The 19,214-nt window shown below is 51.2% G+C and overlaps 1 protein-coding gene across 3 annotated transcripts in view; it reads right to left on the reverse strand.

Annotated features, from left to right (window-relative positions):
• Positions 1–13,691: 13,691 nt before the first annotated feature.
• Positions 13,692–19,214, reverse strand: part of CACNA1A (calcium voltage-gated channel subunit alpha1 A) — a 225,827-nt gene continuing 220,304 nt past the window's right edge. For all 3 annotated transcript variants that reach the window (XM_036240417.1, XM_036240416.1, XM_036240418.1), the window contains 7 exons: positions 18,567–18,676; positions 18,319–18,457; positions 18,046–18,159; positions 16,704–16,739; positions 15,626–15,812; positions 15,116–15,363; positions 13,692–14,366 (listed from right to left, as the gene is read on the reverse strand). In XM_036240417.1, coding sequence (XP_036096310.1) covers positions 13,692–14,366; positions 15,116–15,363; positions 15,626–15,812; positions 16,704–16,739; positions 18,046–18,159; positions 18,319–18,457; positions 18,567–18,676 — 1,509 coding nt within the window. The remainder of the gene's footprint in view (positions 14,367–15,115; positions 15,364–15,625; positions 15,813–16,703; positions 16,740–18,045; positions 18,160–18,318; positions 18,458–18,566; positions 18,677–19,214) is intronic.

Here is a 19,214-nt window from a genome sequence, read left to right on the forward strand (position 1 = left end):
AAAAAAGTTTGTTTAAATTTTTTTTTTCCTTTATTGATTTTAGAGAGGGAGGAAGGGAGAGGGAGAGAGAGATAGAAACATCAATGAGAAGCAACATCAAGCCCTGGACGGTTTGGCTCAGCAGTTGAAGCATTGGCCTGCGGACCAGAGAATCCTGGGTTCGGTTCCCACTAGGGGCATGTAGAAAGAGAGAAAGACAGAGAAAGAGAGAAAGACCATCGATTGGCTGCCTCGCCTCCTGCATGCCCTCCACTGGGGATTGGGCCCACAACCAGGGCATGTGCCCTGACTGGGAATCGAACTGGCGATTTTTCTCCCTTGGGTCGACGCTCAACCACTGAGCCACACCACCTGGGCTCGGTAGCTGTAACTGATCATGTCCAATTGCTGTTGGACGCAGCTGGACTAGACTGCTGTGCCTCCAGGATAATCAGATCATACTAGAGTTCTCTGCCCAGCAGGTGAAAACCCTCAGGATCACCACTGACCCAGAGCAGGGCAGGAGGACTTGTCCTGAGGGCTGAGGTGGGGAGAATAGCTCTAATTGTCCACCCCTGCCAGCCAGGTGACTTTTGATTCATTTTTCAGGTTATGAGGCAACATGATCTGGCTCTCTCTCATTAGTGAGAGGGGTGGAGGATGGAGATTTGTGCAATACATGGAACAACCTTGAACTTTTGACCACCTCAAGTTCAAAGACCTGGAGACTGTTGTTACTGCCTGGTGGTTTAGTGGTTTGCACTCCCAGCAGTTCTGGTGGGTAGGAAGGTGTTGCCTGAAAGTGGGTTGAGATGACAGTAGAATCAGAAAAGGGTCCACAGCTTTGGGGGGCGGGTGGCAGAGGGGGCAGGAGGTTGCTAGGTTCCAGCCAAAAGGGGCATGTCCTCACCCTCCCAGGGCTGACTAAAGGGAAACCAACCGGCTGCAGATACAAGGTACTTTACCCCTGTAGAGCTTGGGGCAAGACCTTAGGCAAATGATGGAAACTTTCTGACCCTTCGTTTTCTGATTGGAAAGTGTCTCCTTGGCCCTGGAGGGTGTGGGTCCGTTGGCTAGGCATCATCCGGTGCACGGAAAGGTTGCCGGTTGAATTCCTGGGATTCCCGGTAGGGGGCGTGCAGGAGGCAGTCGATTCATATTTCTCTCCGTGTCCTTTCCTCTCTCTCTAAAAAACAAACAAAAAACACCCCCCAACACACACAGTGAAAACTTAAAAAACGCGTCTTCTTCATCTTCTGCTTCTAGCAGCCCCTCCTCTCACAGTGCTAACAGAGCTTCTCTGCTGGCGGGCTCTCCTCTGGGCAATTCCCGTCCTCCTGAGTCATCTGCTTCAGAGTAGTCCTAAGAAAGTTATTTCGAGAGAAAGGCAGGGCATTTACATCTGTGATGTCCCGGCTAATCCTGCTTCTGTCCCTAGAACAGCAACTAGGGGTGCTCTCATGCCCTCCACTGTCTCCCCTCACCCCGCCGCTGGTCTTTGCCTGGCCAGTTAGAGCGATCGTGCCTTTGGCTATTCGTCGCCTGGCCTCTAGGTGGGGCTGCCTGCCTGGTGCACCTCCTGCTTATGCAACCTCACCTCAACCCACTATACCCCTGGGCACTCCTGGGGTCCAGGAGCTGGGACACGACCTTGAACCAGGCCCAGGGCCTTGGTTTTGGGAGGGTTCGAGTCTAATTTAGTTGTTCCACTGATTGATTATTATAATGTGATCTTTGATAGGCCAGGACAATCTGAGGCTCAGGTACTGCTTTTTGGAGGTGTCTAGACACTTTTTATTTTTATTTTATTTATTTTTTGTTCAGATAGAATGGGAGGGAGGGAGAGAGAAACACCGATGTGAAAGGGGACACATCGAGTGGCTGCCACCCGCATGACCAACCAGGGCCGGGGACAAACTGCAACCGAGGTACAAGCCCTTATGGGAACCAAACCCGGGTCTCTCTGGACTGCAGGCCGATGCTCTAACCATTGGCCAGGGCTCTAGACACTTTTTATTTTTTATTTTTTTTATTTTTTTATCCTCACCCGGGGATATTTTTCCTTTTTTGTACAGATAGAATGGGAGGGAGAGAGAGGAAGGGAGAGAGAGAGAAACATCGACATGAAGGGACACATCGAGTGGCTGCCACCCGCACGACCAACCAGGGCCGGGGACAAACTGCAACCGAAGTACGTGCCCTTAGCGTGAACCGAACCCGGGTCTCTCCGGACCGCAGGCCGACGCTCTAACCGCTGAGCCAAACTGGTCAGGGCTCTAGACACTTTTTAAAAGTTTATTTATTTACTGATTGTGTGTGTGTGTGTGTGTGTGTGTGTGTGTGTGTGAGAGAGAGAGAGAGAGAGAGAGAGAGAGAGAGAGAGAGAGATCAACTTGTTGTTGCACTTATTTATGCATTTATTGGTTGACTTTATTTTTTAAATTAATTAATTAATTTTTTTATCCTCACCCGAGGACATTTTTCCATATTTTGTTCAGATAGAGTGGGAGGGAGGGAGGGAGAGAGAGATAGAGAGAAACATCGACATGAAAGGGACACATCGAGTGGCTGCCACCCACACGTCCCCAACCAGGGCAGGGACAAACTGCAATTGAGGTATGTGCCCTTAGTGGGAACCGAACCCTGGGACTCTGGTCTGCTGGCTGACGCTCTAACCTTGAGCCAAACCAGCCAGGGCATCAATGACCTGTAGTTTTCTGCAAACAGGTCCTTTACTTCTTTGGTTAAGTTTATTCCTAGGAATCTTAATTTTTTTTTTTTCTGCAATGGTAAATGGGATTTTTCTCCCTAACATGTGGTCTATCTTCAAGAATGTCCCATGAGAATGTATATTCTGCAGCTTTGGGGTGAAATGTTCTGTAAATATCAATTAAGTCTAGCTGATCTAGTTTGTCATTTAAGAACTCTGTATCCTTGTTAATTTTTTGTCTAGAAGATCTATCCAGTGGGGTGTTAAAGTTACCCACTATGATTGTATTGCTATTAATCTCTCCCTTGAAGTCCTCCAGGAGTTTTTAAATATATTTTGGTGCTCCTGTATTTGGTGCATATATGTTTACCCGGGTTATATCCTCTTGTTGGATTGATCCTTTTAATATAATGTAGTAACCTTTGTCCCTAATTATGGCCCTCCTTTTCAAGTCTATCTTGTCAGATATGAACCAAACCCAGGACTCTCTGGTCTGCAGGCCAATACTCTAATCGCTGAGCCAAACCAATCAGGACAAACCCTTTCTTTAAAAAATTTTTCAGCCCAGCCATTGTGGCTCACTGGTTGAGCATCAATCTTTTGCACCAAGAGGTCACAGGTTTGATTTCTAGTCAGGGCACATGCCCATGTTGTGGGACCAATCCCCAGTGGGGGTCATGCAGGAGGCAGCCAGTCAATGTTCTCTCATCAATGTTTCTATTTCTCTCTCCCTTTCCCTTCCTCTCTCTCTAAAATCAATAAAAAAAATATTTTTTTTAAAAAAAAGGATTTTTAGCCCTGGCCGGTTTTGCTCAGCAGTTAGAGCATTGGCCCACAGACCAGTGAGTCTTGGGTTCGATTCCGGTCAAGGGCACGTACCTCTGTTGTGGTTTGTCCCTGGCCCTGGCTGGGTCGCGCCGGAGGCAACCAGTCGATGTGGCTCTACCACATCGATGTTTCTCTCTGTCTCTCTCTCTCTCCCTTCCTCCCTCTCACTCACTCTGATGATAAATGAAAAAATATCTTCAGATGAGGTATGAAATAAATAAATAAATAAATAAAAATAATAAAAAGATTTACAGCCCGGCTAGTGTGGCTCAGTGGTTGAGCATCGACTCATGCACCAAGAGGTCACCAGTTTGGTTCCCATTTGGGGCACATGCCCAGGTTGTGGGCCTGATCCCCAGTGTGGGGCATGCAGGAGACAGCCAATTGATGTTCTCTCTCATCGATGTTTCTATCTCTCTCTCCTTCTCCCTTCCTCTTTCTTTAAAATCAATAAAGAAAATACATTTAAAAATAAAATAAAATAAAATAAAAGATTTTCAGCTGTGGAAGTTAAAACTTTTTGTTAAACAGCACTAACAGCACTGATCCCATTCATGGGGTCTCCACCCTCATGACCTAATCACTTGCCAAAAGGCCCCACCTCCTAATACCCTCACCATTGGGAGTTAGGGTTTCAGCATATGCATTTTGAGAGGGCACTTTTAGTCTATAGCATGGGGCAGCATTGGCAAGTAAATGGGTGACTCCTTGTCATGGTGTCAATGTGTCACAGGCTCAGGGTGAAGTCAGCTCCTATAGGACACAAAGTGGGTGACAGAGCCAGGGTCAAATGCTTACTTGTCTGGCTGTGTCCCTTACTTCAGCCATTCATGACACCATCATCACCATCTCAGTTTTTTATGTCTATTTTATTGCTTGTATTACTGTTGTGGGTTTAATAGTGTCCGCCCCAAATTCATGCTCACTTGAAACCTCAGAATGGCACTGGGATGTTTTCTTTTGTTTTTTTCTTTATTGATTTTAGAGAGAGAGGAAGGCAGAGATAGAAACATCGATGAGAGAGAACATTGACTAGCTGCTTCCTGCATGCCCCCCCACTGGGGATTGGGCCCACAACGTGGGCATGTGCCCTGACCGGGAATCAAACTGGTGACCTCTTTGTGCATGGGTCAACACTTAACCACTGAGCCACACTGGCCAGGCTGGGATGTTTTCTGACACCGAATGTGTGGGGTTTTTTTCCCCCATGCCAACCAATTCTCTGATATCAACTATGTATGCAACAATTCAATTCAGTTCTGAGACTGTCTACCTGGTGTTAATATCACAAATTAAAAGACTCAGACTTACCCCCACTTCAGACAACAGTCCCAAGGCCCGGGCCACCTGTAGTTCTGAACCACCAGCCACAAATCCAGGGTTCTCAGGACATCTGCCTCCCCCAGGCTTAGAGGGAGAGAGTCCGATAAGTCCGTGCGCGGGCCCTTTAAGGAGCTGCCTGGGGCTCCAGCTGCCTCGACCTCCCTGAGCCTCAGTTCCCGCTGGTTTTTCCAGCCAGAAGTTATGGGGACTTCTCTTCCTGGCACTGGAACCCTGAGCGGGACACTTGGTGTGGGACAGGGATCCCTCAGTCCTCAGGAAGGACCTTCCCAGCCGAGGTGTCCTCCTGATTTTTATCTGCCACACGTGGGTGTGGGACCAGCCCGTCCGCCTCCGCCCCTCCTACCAGTCTCCTTGGGCTGCTTCTTTAATTTCATATTTGTAGGACTTCCATTCAACGCAATTTCAGGTAGTTTTGAATGATGGTTGTTCAGTAGTTTAGTTGTAACTTTGATGTGGTTGTGGGAGGACGAGATACCTCTTTACCTACTGCGACATCTTGACCGGAAGTCTCCGTCTAGTGAATTATTAAGCCTGGGGGAGGCAGATGTCCTGAGAATCCTGGATTTGTGGCTGGTGGTTCAGAACTACAGGTGGCCCGGGACTTGGGACTGGTGTCTGAAGTGGGGGTAAGTCTGAGCCTTTTAATTTGTGATATTAACACCAGGTAGACAGGCTGAAGGGGCGCCAGAGACACACAGGGAAGAACTGAGCTGTTTGGCACTAGAGCGAGGGCTGGAGAGGGGGGCTTTTCCTGGACACACGTGCTGTCAGAGGCCTTTGTTCCTTTGGTGAGCCCTGCCCTGGGGCAGCCGACAGCTGCCATACCTGGGACTCCAGCAACCTGGCTCACACTGGTAGCCCCGCCCTGGTGATTCCCTGAGGCCCCGCCCCACCCAACTTTCAGGCCCACCCAGCTGTTGCCAGTTGCTTCACCAATGGATTGGCCTGTCTTGGATCCTGCTTCAGGTTTTCCTGAATTCTTTCAAACAAGCAGCATCTGGTCTCAACTAGCCCCATACCACTCGTTAAGTAATACATAGAACAAACACAGGGAGGCGGCCAAAATGAGGAGACAAAGAAACAGGTCCCAAATGAAAGAACAAAACAAAACCCCAGGAAAAGAACTAAGCAAAATGGAGATAAGCAACCTAACAGATGCTGAGTTCAAAATACTGCTTATAAGGATGCTCAATGAACTTAGTGAGAACCTTAGCGAACTTAGTGAGGGCCTCAAGAGCATAAAAAAGGAACAGTCAGAAATGAAGGAGGCAGTAACTGAAATTAAAAAACTGAATAATTTACCCAGATTCAGTAGTAGAGTAGGTAAAGCCAAGAAGCAAACCATCGATTTGGAATCTAAGGAAGCCAAAAACACCCAATCAGAACAGCAAAAAGCAAAAAGAATCCAAAAAAATGAGGAGAGTGTAAGGAGCCTCTGGGACAACTTCAAGCGTGCCAACATTTGCATCTTGGGGGTGCCAGAAGGAGAAGAGAGAGAACAAGAAATTGAAAACCTATTTGAAACAATAATGGCAGAAAACTTCCCTAACTTGAAGGAAACAGACATACAAGTCCAGGAAGCACAGAGAGTCCCAAACAAGATGAACCCCAAGAGGCCCACACCAAGACACATCATCATCAAAATGCAAAAGGTTCAAGACAAAGAGAGAATCTTAAAAGCAGCAAGAAAAAAGCAGTTAGTTACCTACAAGGGAGTTGCCATAAGACTGTCAGCTGATGTCTCAAAAGAAACTTTGCAGGCCAGAAGGGAGTGGCAAGAAATATTCAGAGTGATGAAAAGCAAGAACCTACAACCAAGATTACTCTATCCTGCAAAGCTATCATTTAGAATCGATGGCACCTAAAGAATTTCCCAGACAAGAAAAAGTTAAAGGAGTTCATCAGCACCAAACCATTATTATATGAAATGTTGAAGGGTCTTTTTGAAGAAAAAGATAAAATATATAAGCAAACAAAATGTCAATGAATACTTATCTATCGACAATGGAATCTACAAACAAAATGAACAGGCAGAACAGAAACATTCTCATAGATACAGAGAACATTTTGTTGGTTGCCAGTTGGGAGGGGGGTTGGGGGAATGGGTGAAAAGGTGAAGGGATTAAGAAGTACAAATTGGTTGCTAGACTGACAAACCTCAAAGGGAAGGAGGTTCTGGGGTGGGAAGAAATAAACCAAAAAACTTATATGTAACCAGTGGACACAGACAACAATGTGGGAAAAGGCAGGATGGGGGTGGGAGAGGGGAGGAGGGGGTCAATGGGGGAAAAATGAGGAACATCTGTAATACATTCAACAATAAAGATAAAAAAAATTCGCTGGACGGGCTCACAGACCTCAGAAGGCACTTTTGATGATACTGGTTTACTATAAAGAATACAAATGGCCCTGTCTGATGTGGCTCAGTAGGTTGAGCATCCTCCTGTGCACTGAAAGGTTGCTGGTTCGATTCCCGGTTAGGGCATATGCCAGGGTTTCAGGTTTGATCCCTAGTAGGGGTATGCAGGAGGCAGCTGCTGATCCATGTTTCCCTCTCACACTGATGTTTCTATCTCTTCCTCTCCCTCTCCCTTCCTCTCTCTCTAAAATCAATATTAAAATTTTTCTTTCCTCTGTTGATTTTAGAGAGAGAAGGGAGAGGGAGAGAGAGAAAGAAACATTGATGAGGGAGACCATCGATTGGCCACCTCCTACACGTCCCCTATTGGGGATTGGGCCCACAACCTAGGCATGTGCCCTGACCAGGCATGGGTGAATGCTCAACCACTGAGCCACATTGGCTGGGCTCTAAAATCAATATTTAAAAAAAAAGAATGCAGCCCTGGCCGGTTTGGCTCAGCGGTTGGAGCGTCGGCCTGTGGTACAGAGAGACCCGGGTTCGGTTCCTGCTAAGGGCACGTACCTCGGTTGCAGTTTGTCCCCGGCCCTGGTTGGTTGTGCGGGTGGCAGCCACTCGATGTGTCCCTTTCACATCGATGTTTCTCTCTCTCTCTTCCTCTCTCTCCCTCCTGCTCTATCTGAACAAAAAATGGAAAAATGTCCTCGGGTGAGGATAAAAAATAAATAAATAAATAAAAATAAAAATAAATAAAATTAAAAAAAAGAATACAAATGAACTGCTAGAGAAAGAGGTACATGGGGTGAAGTCTGGAGGGGTCCTGAGAGCAGGAGCTTCTGTCCCCATGAAGTTGGGATGTCCCATCCTCCAAGCATGGTACCTGGATGTGTTTGCCAAATTGGAAGCTCTCCTTACATCTTTGTTTTTTTATTTATTTATTTTATTTTTTTTATCCTCACCCGAGGACATTTTTCCATTTTTTACTCAGATAGAGCGGGAAGGAGAGAGAGGAAGAGAGAGAAACATCGATGTGAAAGGGACACATCGAGTGGCTGCCACCCACACGACCCAACCAGGGCCGGGGACAAACTGCAGCCGAGGTACATGCCCTTAGTGGGAACCGAACCCGAGTCTCTGTGGACCGCAGGCTGACGCTCTAACCGCTGAGCCAAACCGGCCAGGGCACATCTTTGTTTTTATGACCCAATCTCTATTCCCCCATTTTGTTCTCAGAGATTGGAGGTGGCCATGAAGTTCTCACCCTGTAATCAGATGGTCTTTCTGCAGACCAGCCCCCATCGTACAGCAACCTAAGGAACTCCACCCTGTCACCTCATTAGCATAAACACAGGTGTAATCTAAAAGGGCTCCTTATGAATAACAAAAGAAGCTCCTATGATTCAGGAAATTCCAAGGGTTTTAAGAGCTCTGTGCCAGAAACTGAAGACAAAGACTAAATATATTTTTTCTTTCTTTATTTTTAATCCTCACCCGAGGATATTTTTACATTTATCTTCAGACAGAGTGGGAGGGAGAAGGAGAGAGAGAGAAACATCAATGTGAGAGAGACACATTCATTGGTTGCCACCTGAACAACCCCAACCAAGGCCGAGGACAAACCACAACCAAGGTATGTGCCCTTGGTTAGAATTGAACCCAGGACTCTTTGGTTTGTGAGTGATGCTTTTACCATTGAGCCATACTGGCTAGGGCCCAAATATATTTCTTATTAAAACACAGGAACATTATTTGGAAATAGGGTCTTTGCCGATGTAATTAAGGTAAGGATGGAAATGAGGTCATACTGGATTGAGGGGGTTCCTAAATCCAATGAAAGTGTCTTCATAAAAGACAGAAAAGGACACACAGAGCCACAGGAAACAAAGCTGGGTGCAGACAGAGGTCGAGATTGCAGTGAGGCACAAGCTAAGGAATGCCAGCTGCCGGGGCATATTCTTCAGAGCCTTCAGTGTGGTTTGAAAACCCTGCTGACACTTTTATTTTATTTTATATTTTATTTTATTTATCCTCACCCGAGGACATTTTTCCATTTTCTGTTCAGATAGAGTGGGAGGGAGAGAGAGGAAGAGAGAGAGAGAGAGAAACATCAACATGGAAGAGACACATCGAGTGGCTGCCACCCCCACGACCAACCAGGGCCCGGGACAAACTGCAACTAAGGTACACACCCTTAGCGGGAACCGAACTTGGGTCTCTCTGGACTGCAGGCCAACGCTCTAACTGCTGAGCCAAACCGGCCAGGGCTGACACTTTGATTTTAAACTTCTCCCCTCCTGAATTAGTTGTTGTTTATAATATGTTTTTATTGATGTTTTAGAGAGAGAAGGGAGAGAGAGATAGAAACATCCATGTGAACATCAGCTGGCTGCCTCCTGCATGCCCCCCACCGGGAATCAAGCCTGCAACCCGGGCATGTGCCCTGACCGGGAATTGAACCAGGACCTCTTAGTCCATGGGACTGATGCTCAGTCCACTGAGCCACACTGGCTGCACTCACTACATTTCCTTTTTTTTTATCCTCACCCGAGAACATTTTTGCATTTATCTTTAGATAGAGCGGGAGGGAGAGAGGGCGGGAAGAGAGAGAGAGAAATGTAGATGTGAGAGAGACACATTGAGTGGTTGCCACCTGTGCAACCTCAACCGGGGCCAGGGACAAACTGCAACTGAGGTATGTGCCCTTAACGGGAACTGAACCCGGGACAATCTGGTCTGCAGCCCGAGGCTCTAACCGCTGAGCAAAACTGGGCAGGGCTACATTCTGTTGTTTGAAGCCACTGATCCTTTAGTAATTTGTTATGGCAGCTACAGGAGATCAATATTACTACTATTTAATTAATTTTGTAAAAGTTCATTTTTAAAAAAAATTATTTTTCTTTTATTTATTTATTTATTTATTTTTTATCCTCACCCGAGGACATTTTTCCATTTTTTGTTCAGATAGAGCAGGAGGGAGAGAGAGGAAGAGAGAGAGAGAGAAACATTGATGTGAAGGGACACATCGAGTGGCTGCCACCCACACGACCAACCAGGGCCGGGGACAAACTGCAACCGAGGTACATGCCCTTAGCAGGAACTGAACCCGGGTCTCTCTGTACCGCAGGCCGACGCTCTAACTGCTGAGCCAAACCGGCCAGGGCAAAAAAAAATTATTTTTCTTTATTGATTTTAGAGAGAGAAGAAGGGAGAGGGAGAGAGAGACAGAAACATCGATGAGAGAGAACATGGATTGGCTGCCGCCTCAGCCTGGGCATGTGCCCTGACCGGGAGTCAAACTGGCAAGCCCTTGGTGCATGGGTCGAGGCTCAACCACTGAGCCACACTGGCCGGGCTTTTTAAAAAAATTTTTAACTTAAATGTTTTATCACTCTAAGCACTGGTCGCTGTAAGATACTGGTTTTGCTGTGCTTGTGAGGCTTTTTTCAAATGACGGTGACAAACAGTCTCCTGGCTGAGTGTCCGCACCCCATACTCCCCTTTCTGGTTGTTTCTCTAAAATCAGAACTTCACTTCGGGGCTGAGTTACCTCAGGGGTCAGTATTTGGTAACTGCACACAGATCTGTCTCTCCCAAGAACCCTGGAGTGAAACTTTTCACCCAACCACGACCCCAGAGTCCTTTTAATGGCAGCTGACCAGAATCAGGATATGCTCCCCAAAATACATCACTTTGGCATAGGATCATTTTGGGCTGAAGGCAATTGAGAATCAACAGATGCAGGGAGTTCTCTCCCCTCCCCTTTTTTGCCTAAAAGCAGGGAATGAATTTCCCTTTGAGAAGATGACATGAATTTCCCTTTGTGGTGTCTCTGCCTTCTGTACTAGGAAGAGGACAGTGACTCTCATCACTGGAGATTGAGAGTCAGCACTGAGATGAGTCTGCATCAACAAACCTTACTACAATCACCTTTACATTTCTTTTTTGTTAATCCTCACCTGAGGATATATTAGAGAGAGAGAGAGAGAGAGAGAGAGAGAGAGAGAGAGAGAGAGGAGAGAGACATTAATGTGAGAGACACACCCATTGGTTGCCTTCTGCAAGACCCTGACCAGGGCTGTCAGAGATTGAACCTGTAACCCAGATATGTGCCCTTGACTGGGAATCGAACTTGAGACACTTCATTCCCTAGGCTGATGCTCTAACCTGTAAGCCAAACCAGCCAGGGCACCTTTACATTTCTTTAGTTCCCCCATTTATTTCCTAGTCATTTCCCCACAATTTATTTCCTAGTCAAATCCCCTTTAATTAAAAAACATTTTTTAAATATGTTTTTGTTGATTTTTTAGAGAGAAAGGGAGAGATAGAAACATTGACATGAGGGAGATACATCAATTGACTGCCTCCTACATGCCCTCTACCGGGGATCGAGCCTGCAGTCCAGGCATGTGCCCTGACTGGGAATCGAGCCAGGACCTCTTAGTCAGTAGGACGATGCTCAATTCACTGAGCCATACTGCTGCGCCCTCTTTCCTTTGTTAAAATGATGTATAAGTCCCTAAGTCAAATTGCTTCTTTGAATTTCACTTATTTTTCGGTGACTTTCCTTTTGTAAATGTTAATAAACATCATGTGCCTTTTCTCCTGTTAATTTTCCATTTGTTAGTTTAATTCATGGGCCTCAGTCACTGAATCTAAGAGGGTAGAGTTCTTGACACAGCAGACACATATAGGACATTGAGACTCAAAGAAGTAGCAATTGGAGGCTGTGGATTGCAGGGAAGGGGTAGCAATTCCTTGATGAAATGAAATCTAGGTCTCTTGGATATTTGTGCCCCAGAAAGGGAGCAGCCCAGGGCATTTGCACAGTATCTCTGACCCTCAGAGCCTGTCTCCTTGCCCCTTCTTCAGGCTTCCAGTATGTGTGGCTCAGGCCAGGGACTGAGGAGATGTGAGACTAGGGCACAAGCCAAATTCTCCTGTGTCTCTTCATTCCCTGATCCCTCCCCACCCATGTCTACTGGGCAATTTACACTCACTCCAGCCTGAACGTGTGGGCTGTGGAGGTCTGGGGTCTAGCATTCTGGCACTTAGCTACAGGCTTGGCCTCTGAATCTTGATCTCAGGGTGGTGTGGGGAACTCCAACAGTGGGCCTCATTGTCTGGCAGACAGCGGCAGCTTCCTTGGCTCTGGAGAGAATTGCATGCATCCCCCAATCCCACCCCCGTTCCTGGGGGTGGGACCTTTGATAGAGATCAGCCTCACCTGAGCAGCAGCTGGCCTGGAAGTCTGTGGGGGTTGTGATTGGTCAAGTTGTCTGGTTAGGAAGTTAAAACCCTCTCTTGAATGTAAATGGTAAATGAAAAACAACAAACAAACAAACAAACAACCTCTAGTTTCTTATTAAATAGCTGACAAGGACCTGGTTAGGATTTTGGCCTTGGCTTTCCTGGGCCTGCTAAGGAGAGAGCCAGGATCCCTGCAGCTCTGGCCACCAAGCCATGAGGGGTGAAGTTTGTTTGCCTGTTTTCTGCTTGGCCTGGAACAACACCCAGACACTGCTGGAGAGTTCCAGCCTTCTCATTCTTAGCTACTTTCAAAGGGCCTCCTTACATAGTTTCTCCCCCAAACCGGGGGAACACTTTGCAGAGGGATGAAGACCACTCAGTCCATAAGCCCTTTGATTCAACTTTTTATTTTTTTTTTCTTTTTGAATGTCATGCAATAATTCACAGTCCCAAGCCCACAGTTTTCAAACAAGGTAGGAAAAAGGCAAAAAGAAGCAAAGGAAATTGATGGTGGTATTTTTTTTTTTTTTTTTCTTTTGTTATTTCAAGCAGGACCAAATGTCAGAAAAAAATGCTTCTTTTCTCAATCATTAATTTTTTTGTCCTTTTTAAAATTGTTTATTTTTTTTAAATCGATTTCTGCAGGCAGTAATAGTAGGGTTTGGTATAACCAGCAAGCACTCCTGTGTGTGTCTGAGAAAGTGTGTGGGGGTAATGAGCGTGTCTGGTGGAGGTCTGTGTGGGACGCTGGGTTTCGGTTTCTCTGCCACACACGGGCCACCAGCTCGCGTTCACCAAGGGAAGGAAAGATTCAATTGAGATGATAAAACTCATCAATAGAAGCAATTTTTTTTTCTCCCCGTTTTTCTTTTAAAAATTTTTTTTTTTTTAAATTTCCATTTTCCCCAAGGTTCTTCAAAAATGGCTGAGTTAATTCGAATCCCTTGGCTGTGTGGTTTGTCTGTCCCCGAGGGCCCCGTTGTGGGGGGGTCGGGGCTGTGTGGGGGCGCTGAGGGTCTTTGTGGGACACCCTGATGTGTCCCGGCCCTGGGGACTCCCTCCAGAGTCCGGGGGCGTCAGGCAGGTCCTCTCCCGGGCCTCCCCCGTGTGCTGGGCAGGTGGCAGCGAGGTGGCCTCGCAGCCGGGCCACGGCTCCTCCCCGTGGGGTGTGTGCGTGGGGTGCGTGGGGGGGCCGGGCGGGCGCGGGTGCCACCTCGCCCGGGCTTAGCACCAGTCGTCGTCGTCTGTCTCGCTGTAGGCTTCGTGCAGGCCTTTCCGGGAGCCCGGCCCGCGGGGCCTGGCCAGTCCGTGGGCCGGGTAGTAGCCGTTGGGGAGTCGCCGGCCATGCCGAGAAGGCGACGCGCAGGCCGGGCCCGCGGCCCTGGGAGTCCTGGGAGAGCACGTGTGTCGCGCGTGGGGCGGCGCGTCGTAGGGCACATCATCCCCGCCGCCCGAGCCATCGGCCTCGTCGTAGTCGGAGCCCCGATAGTAACCGTGGTGCCTGGGGCCCGGGGACCACTCGGAGGGGTGCGCAACAGACGCCGGCCACCGCGGCCCGCCGTGGCGACATGCCCTGGGGGACTCGCTCCGGGCCAGGCCCCGCCGCTCCATCGCAGGTGAGCGGCTGCTGCTGTGTCCCCCCTGCGGCCGCTCGCCCGCCAGAGGCTCGGCTGCGGGGCCCGGGTACCTCCGCTGACCGCTGGGGGCCGCCCGGCCAGGCCGCGCCACCAGCTGCTGCTGCTGCGGGGGCCCCGAGCCTCCAGCCTTGCGGATCACAGGGGAATAGGACACGTGTGGCCGGGGAGTGGAGGGGGTCTGGGGGAGCTGGCGGCGGCCCCGCCGCGGAGTGCTGGTACCAGATGTTGAGGGGGCTGGGCTTCCACTTACGGAACTACTGCCCTACACGAAAATTGAAACAAAGGAAATCAAAAAAAAAGATACAACAAAATCAACCAGAAGGAGACAGGAGGAGACACAGGAAGGGGGGGCAAAGGAAAACCAAAGGACAGGAGAGGGGCCAGGAGGGGGAGGAGAAGGTGGAGGACACAGGACATTTGAATGGAGAAAAGGAAAAAAGCAACAGCCACAGGGAGGGGGCGGGAGGAGAAGGGGGAGGGGGTTTGGAGGGGGACGGGGACAGAGGGAGAGAGACAAAGAGGGCAGGGGAAGTCAAAAACCAACACAACAAAGTGAAAAGAGAAATGAGAAATGGAGTTTTGTAAGTTTCGGGGTTAAAATAGCAGAAGTTTCAAAAATTACTCACAGGCGTCCAGAGGACAGAAATCATAATCGGAACAAAAACGGAAGCCGGGTTAAAGGAAAGCGAAAGGCAGCGGGCAGCCAGCATAAGGACTGGGCTGGCCAGAACTCAAACGTGATTCACAACCAAAGAGGAAGCAGCTGCAGGCAGGGAGGGGGCGGCAGGCGGGCAGGGGGCTGGGGGGCAGAATGGGGAGCCTGAGTGGCAGGAGGCAGTGTCTACCCTCACCCAGGCCCCCCTTGGCTTGGGAAGGAACCCAATGGTGGGCAAGGTCAGAGGTCACAGTGAGGAGTGAGGATCCTACCCAGAGTGGCTGTTGGGTGTGGGGGCCACCCTCCTCTCCGGGTCCCCTATGGATAGATCTGGGGGCAACTCCTGCCACACCCACCTGCCGGTGTGCCATGTGCTCGGGGCCCTCACTAGGTGAACGGGACCAGCGTTGGTCCCGGGCCCGGGCCCGGTGGTCAGGCCGTTCCTGGGCATAGCGCTCCTTGTCGGGGGGCGGGGGGTGGTGGTGGTGGTGGTGATGATGGTGCTGCCGGTGCTTCCGGTCCTTGGGCCGGCCCCGCTCCTGGTCCCGCTCCTTTGAAGGCAGGTCCCCAGACTGGGTGGTCATGCTCAGGTCTGTCCCTAAGCCTGGGCGCGGCCGCAGGGATCAGACAACAGAAGGCCATGAGGTGGGGCAGGACATGCACACAGGAAGCCACCAAGGGGGTCTGTGGGTCCTAGAGAGCAGTGCCTTCCTATGGGGGTTGGGTCCCAGGCTCCCTTGGCCTAGCTAGGTTCCACTCACCCTCCTCTTCTCTCAGTGTCTACCCACCTCTGCTTTCTCTTCCCCTCTCCCCTTCCCTGATCCCTAATGTAGCCTTCGGCTCCTGGGCCCTTCGGGGTGGCCCACCTGTGTCCACGTCCGTGTAGCGGCCCAACGAGCGCTCAGAGGCTCGGTGGCCACGGTCACGGCGCCGCTGGTGGTGCCGCTGGTTTTCTTCGGGTGGCACCCTCTCCAGGGAGTAGTCATCCAGGCGCCGGGCCTTGGGGCCCAGCACAGAGGCTGAGCGCTTCATGGGGCTGGTGTCTGAGATGGTCTGGGGAGGACAGGTCAGCAGGCTGGAGTTAGCGGCTGGCACCAAGTAGTCCCAATCTGTCCTGCCCCATCCTCCATCAGTGATGGGGTATGAACCATTCAGGGTCGCGGTCTAGGGGGGGTGGGGTGGCAGCTTGGCTCCTGATCAACCAGGGCCCCAGAGTGCCTCTGTCCCCTCCCAGGCCCATCCTGGTTTCTGGCCAAGAGACTCTGTCTGATCCATCCTTGCTGCTTTCCAGGACCACCCCCAGGGGTACCTCTAGGCCCTGGGTATCCTTGGCCAGTGGGGTCTGGGTTTTCCTGCCCACCCGAGGGGCCGCCCTGACATTCGAGGTCCTGGGAGACCTGTCTTCTCATCCTCAGCCTGTAGCCAGGGAGCCTGTGCGTGCTGCAGCCCTTGGGGCCAAGCCCTGGAGAGAAAGGGCCTGTGGTTCTCTGCAGCTGGGAGAGGAGAGGAGGACCTGGTGGACATCCCCTAGGGCCCAGCCCAGCTAAGTGGCTGGTGGCACTGCCCGAGGCAGGAGTTTTAAGGAACACAGAGCTGCAAGACCAAAGGGTCAGGGGTGGTCAGTGAAATGAAAAAAGAGTGGGCCAAGTGTGAGGGGGCATAGTTCAGGATTCTTGGAATGATGAACCCCCAGGTGTGGGGCTCTGAAGAGAAAGGGGTGAAGGAGGGGGAGGGGGAAGAGGGGTGAAGTAGGGCCACCCCCCAGGGCACATATGGGGCAGCACACAGAACAGAACACAGGAGGATAGGGCTCCACAGGGTGGGATGGGGTGTTGTCTTCAAAGAAAGGGTGGGGTCTGGGATGACAGGACTCCCTTGAGGGGGGGTGGTCGGGAAGAGGGGGCCAGAGCCCAGCTAGCTGGCAGGTGGGTGGGCGGTACATACACTGAGGTTATTTCCACGTGGCCGGCCCCTTCTCCTCTGTCACAGCCCCACGGGATGGTGCACACAGAAAAAACAGAAAAAAGAAAATAAATATAAAAGCCAAAGAGGGGGAGTGAGGTGGTACATAGACCTGAAGAGTGAGGGGGAGAATGGATGGAGGAAAAGAGGGGTTAAAGTCCCTGGTAAGTGAGTGAACCCTGGGCCAGCCAGCAGTCCTGCCAGGGGCACAGAGGAGACAGACAGGAGACACCACAGATAGACAGATGGCAGAGGCAACAGACAGACAGATGGGATGGTGTGGCCAAAGGCCTCTGGCCCCCGGCTCTGCCTCATGCAATGCCTCCAGCCCTGGCTCTGGCTGACACTCAAAGCTTGGCGGGGTGGGGAGTGGGGGCATGGCCATCAGCTGGGTTTGTTCCAACCCTCTCCTGGGGCCCAGCAGCTAAGTCCTGGGGGGCAGAGGCTGGCAGGATGGGGCTGGGCAGCCACATGCAGGCTGGGTGCTTCCCACCCTAGTTCCCAGCAGCCAGAGGCCAGGCCCCTGGACAACCAACAGTGGCCCAGCCAGGCACAGTGCAGCCTTCCACCCCATGCAGTCGACCCAGCACAGCGCACAGGCAGCTCTCCACACACACATGCTGCCCCACCTCTCGGGCCAGGTGGACAGCCAGCCATGCTTCTGGCTTCAGTCCCCATGGGCCTGGGGCAGTGGCATCTGAATACCCTCCCCCTTCCTAGGGCCCTGCAGCTGGTAAAGCAGCCACACACAGACACACATCAGGCACGTGGCCCTGCCCCTCCCCAGCAGCACCCACAGAGACCAGACAAGAACCTCAGCTGTCCCAGGCCCACCCTAGACTCTGCCACCAGGTCCTAGGACCTGCCAGGTTTCTGAGAGCAGACCCATTCATGCATCTGTGTGCATGTGTGAAAACACATATCTGTATGTGTATGTGTGCATGTGTGGGCATGCCTGTGTGCACATGCGTGCATGCTTGTGTTCTTGACTGCAGTCTTACGGATCACCTCCGACAGTCCCATATGTGTCCTCCACATCCTCCCGCCTCAGCACCCCCAAACAGGGCAGAGACAAACCACTTGGCAGTGGCTACTGCACCCTGCCCAGCGGATCCCCTTTCTCTTTGCTCTCCATTGGGAGGAGCTCCGAGGACCAGGGCCTCCAGATGCCCCAGGCATAGCCAGGCAGGGCCTGTTTGCTGCTGCTGAGGGTGCAGGAGACCCCACCCTGACCTGGGTCCCGGAGGAAAGAAATGCCCTGGGCTTCAGGAGGCAGGGCCTCTGGGCCCACATCCACTTCAGGGGGGTGGGTGAAAGCGCTCACCTGGTTCTCAGCAGGGAGGCGGGGCATGGAGGCAGCCCGGGCCTGGCCTTCTGTGGGGAGGTAGCGCTCACTGTCTGAGTAGCCATCTCGGCCCATTTCTCGCATTTCCACAGACTGCAGGGCAAATGGCAAGGCTGGGTGAGCCCCGGAGCTGGACACATGTACCCCAGGGGCAGCCTGGTGTGCAGGGAGCTGTAGGCAGGGGGTGCCCACACTCCACTCTCCTGTACTGCCCAGACCTCCAGCAGTGGGGCAGCGGGAGGACAGATGCACCTGAGAGTTGGGCTGGCTGTTGGGCATGTCAGTGGGGGGCCCCGGCTCCGGGCTCCATGTGCCGGTCTTCTGGAACATCTCCTGGGCTCGCTGGGTCACCCAGGAAGGGCTCTCCTTGATGCCACTTTCGTGAGCCATTCTGCATGTGAGACACAGGCCAGTGGCAGTGGGCACTCTGGAGACTTCTATATCTGGGACTGGTACTCCCTGCCCTTCCATCCCCTCCTCCTAGCCAGAGTGACACTCACAGGCCTCCTCCTGGGTCCAGCTGGGTGGAGGGGAGGGCGTTCTGGCTGGGCCCCCCCTCCTGTGTTGGTGACGGGGGCTCCATGCGCTGGAACATGAGTGGTGTCCGGTTCTGGGGAGGCAGAGAGCAGCATGTGTGTGGTGAGTAGGGGTAGGTGGGGTGGGGGAAGCTGTGGAGGGGACACTCAGCTGTGGAAGGGACACATAATCAGGTCTGATCCATCAGTCAGCCCACTAGCCTTTCTTCCAAATCCATCTGGAACTGAATCACTTCTCAAGCCTCTATGGCCTCCACCCTGGTCTGGCCCCATAATCTCCCACCTTAACCAGTGCAGTATCCTCCTCTCAGGTCTCCCGGCTCCAGCCCTTACTCCCTACTGCTACCAGAGGGCATGCATCAACACCTGCGTGAGGTCATATCCCTCTAGGAGCACCCCTCCCCTTTCTTAGAGCAAAAGTCAAAGTCCCCCCCCACCCCTGCATAATCACCCTGTCTCCTCCCATTGCCCCTCTTGCTTGCTCTGTGCTGTCATAAAACCCTGCTGTTCCCCAAAGTCAAACTCACAGACCTGCCTCAGGGCCTTTGCACTGGCTGTTCCCTCTGCCCAGAATGTTCTTCCCCCAGGTATCTGCTTGGCTCACTCTCTTTC

Source organism: Molossus molossus, unplaced genomic scaffold (assembly GCF_014108415.1).
Source record: "Molossus molossus isolate mMolMol1 unplaced genomic scaffold, mMolMol1.p scaffold_m16_p_4, whole genome shotgun sequence".
NCBI lineage: Eukaryota > Metazoa > Chordata > Mammalia > Chiroptera > Molossidae > Molossus > Molossus molossus.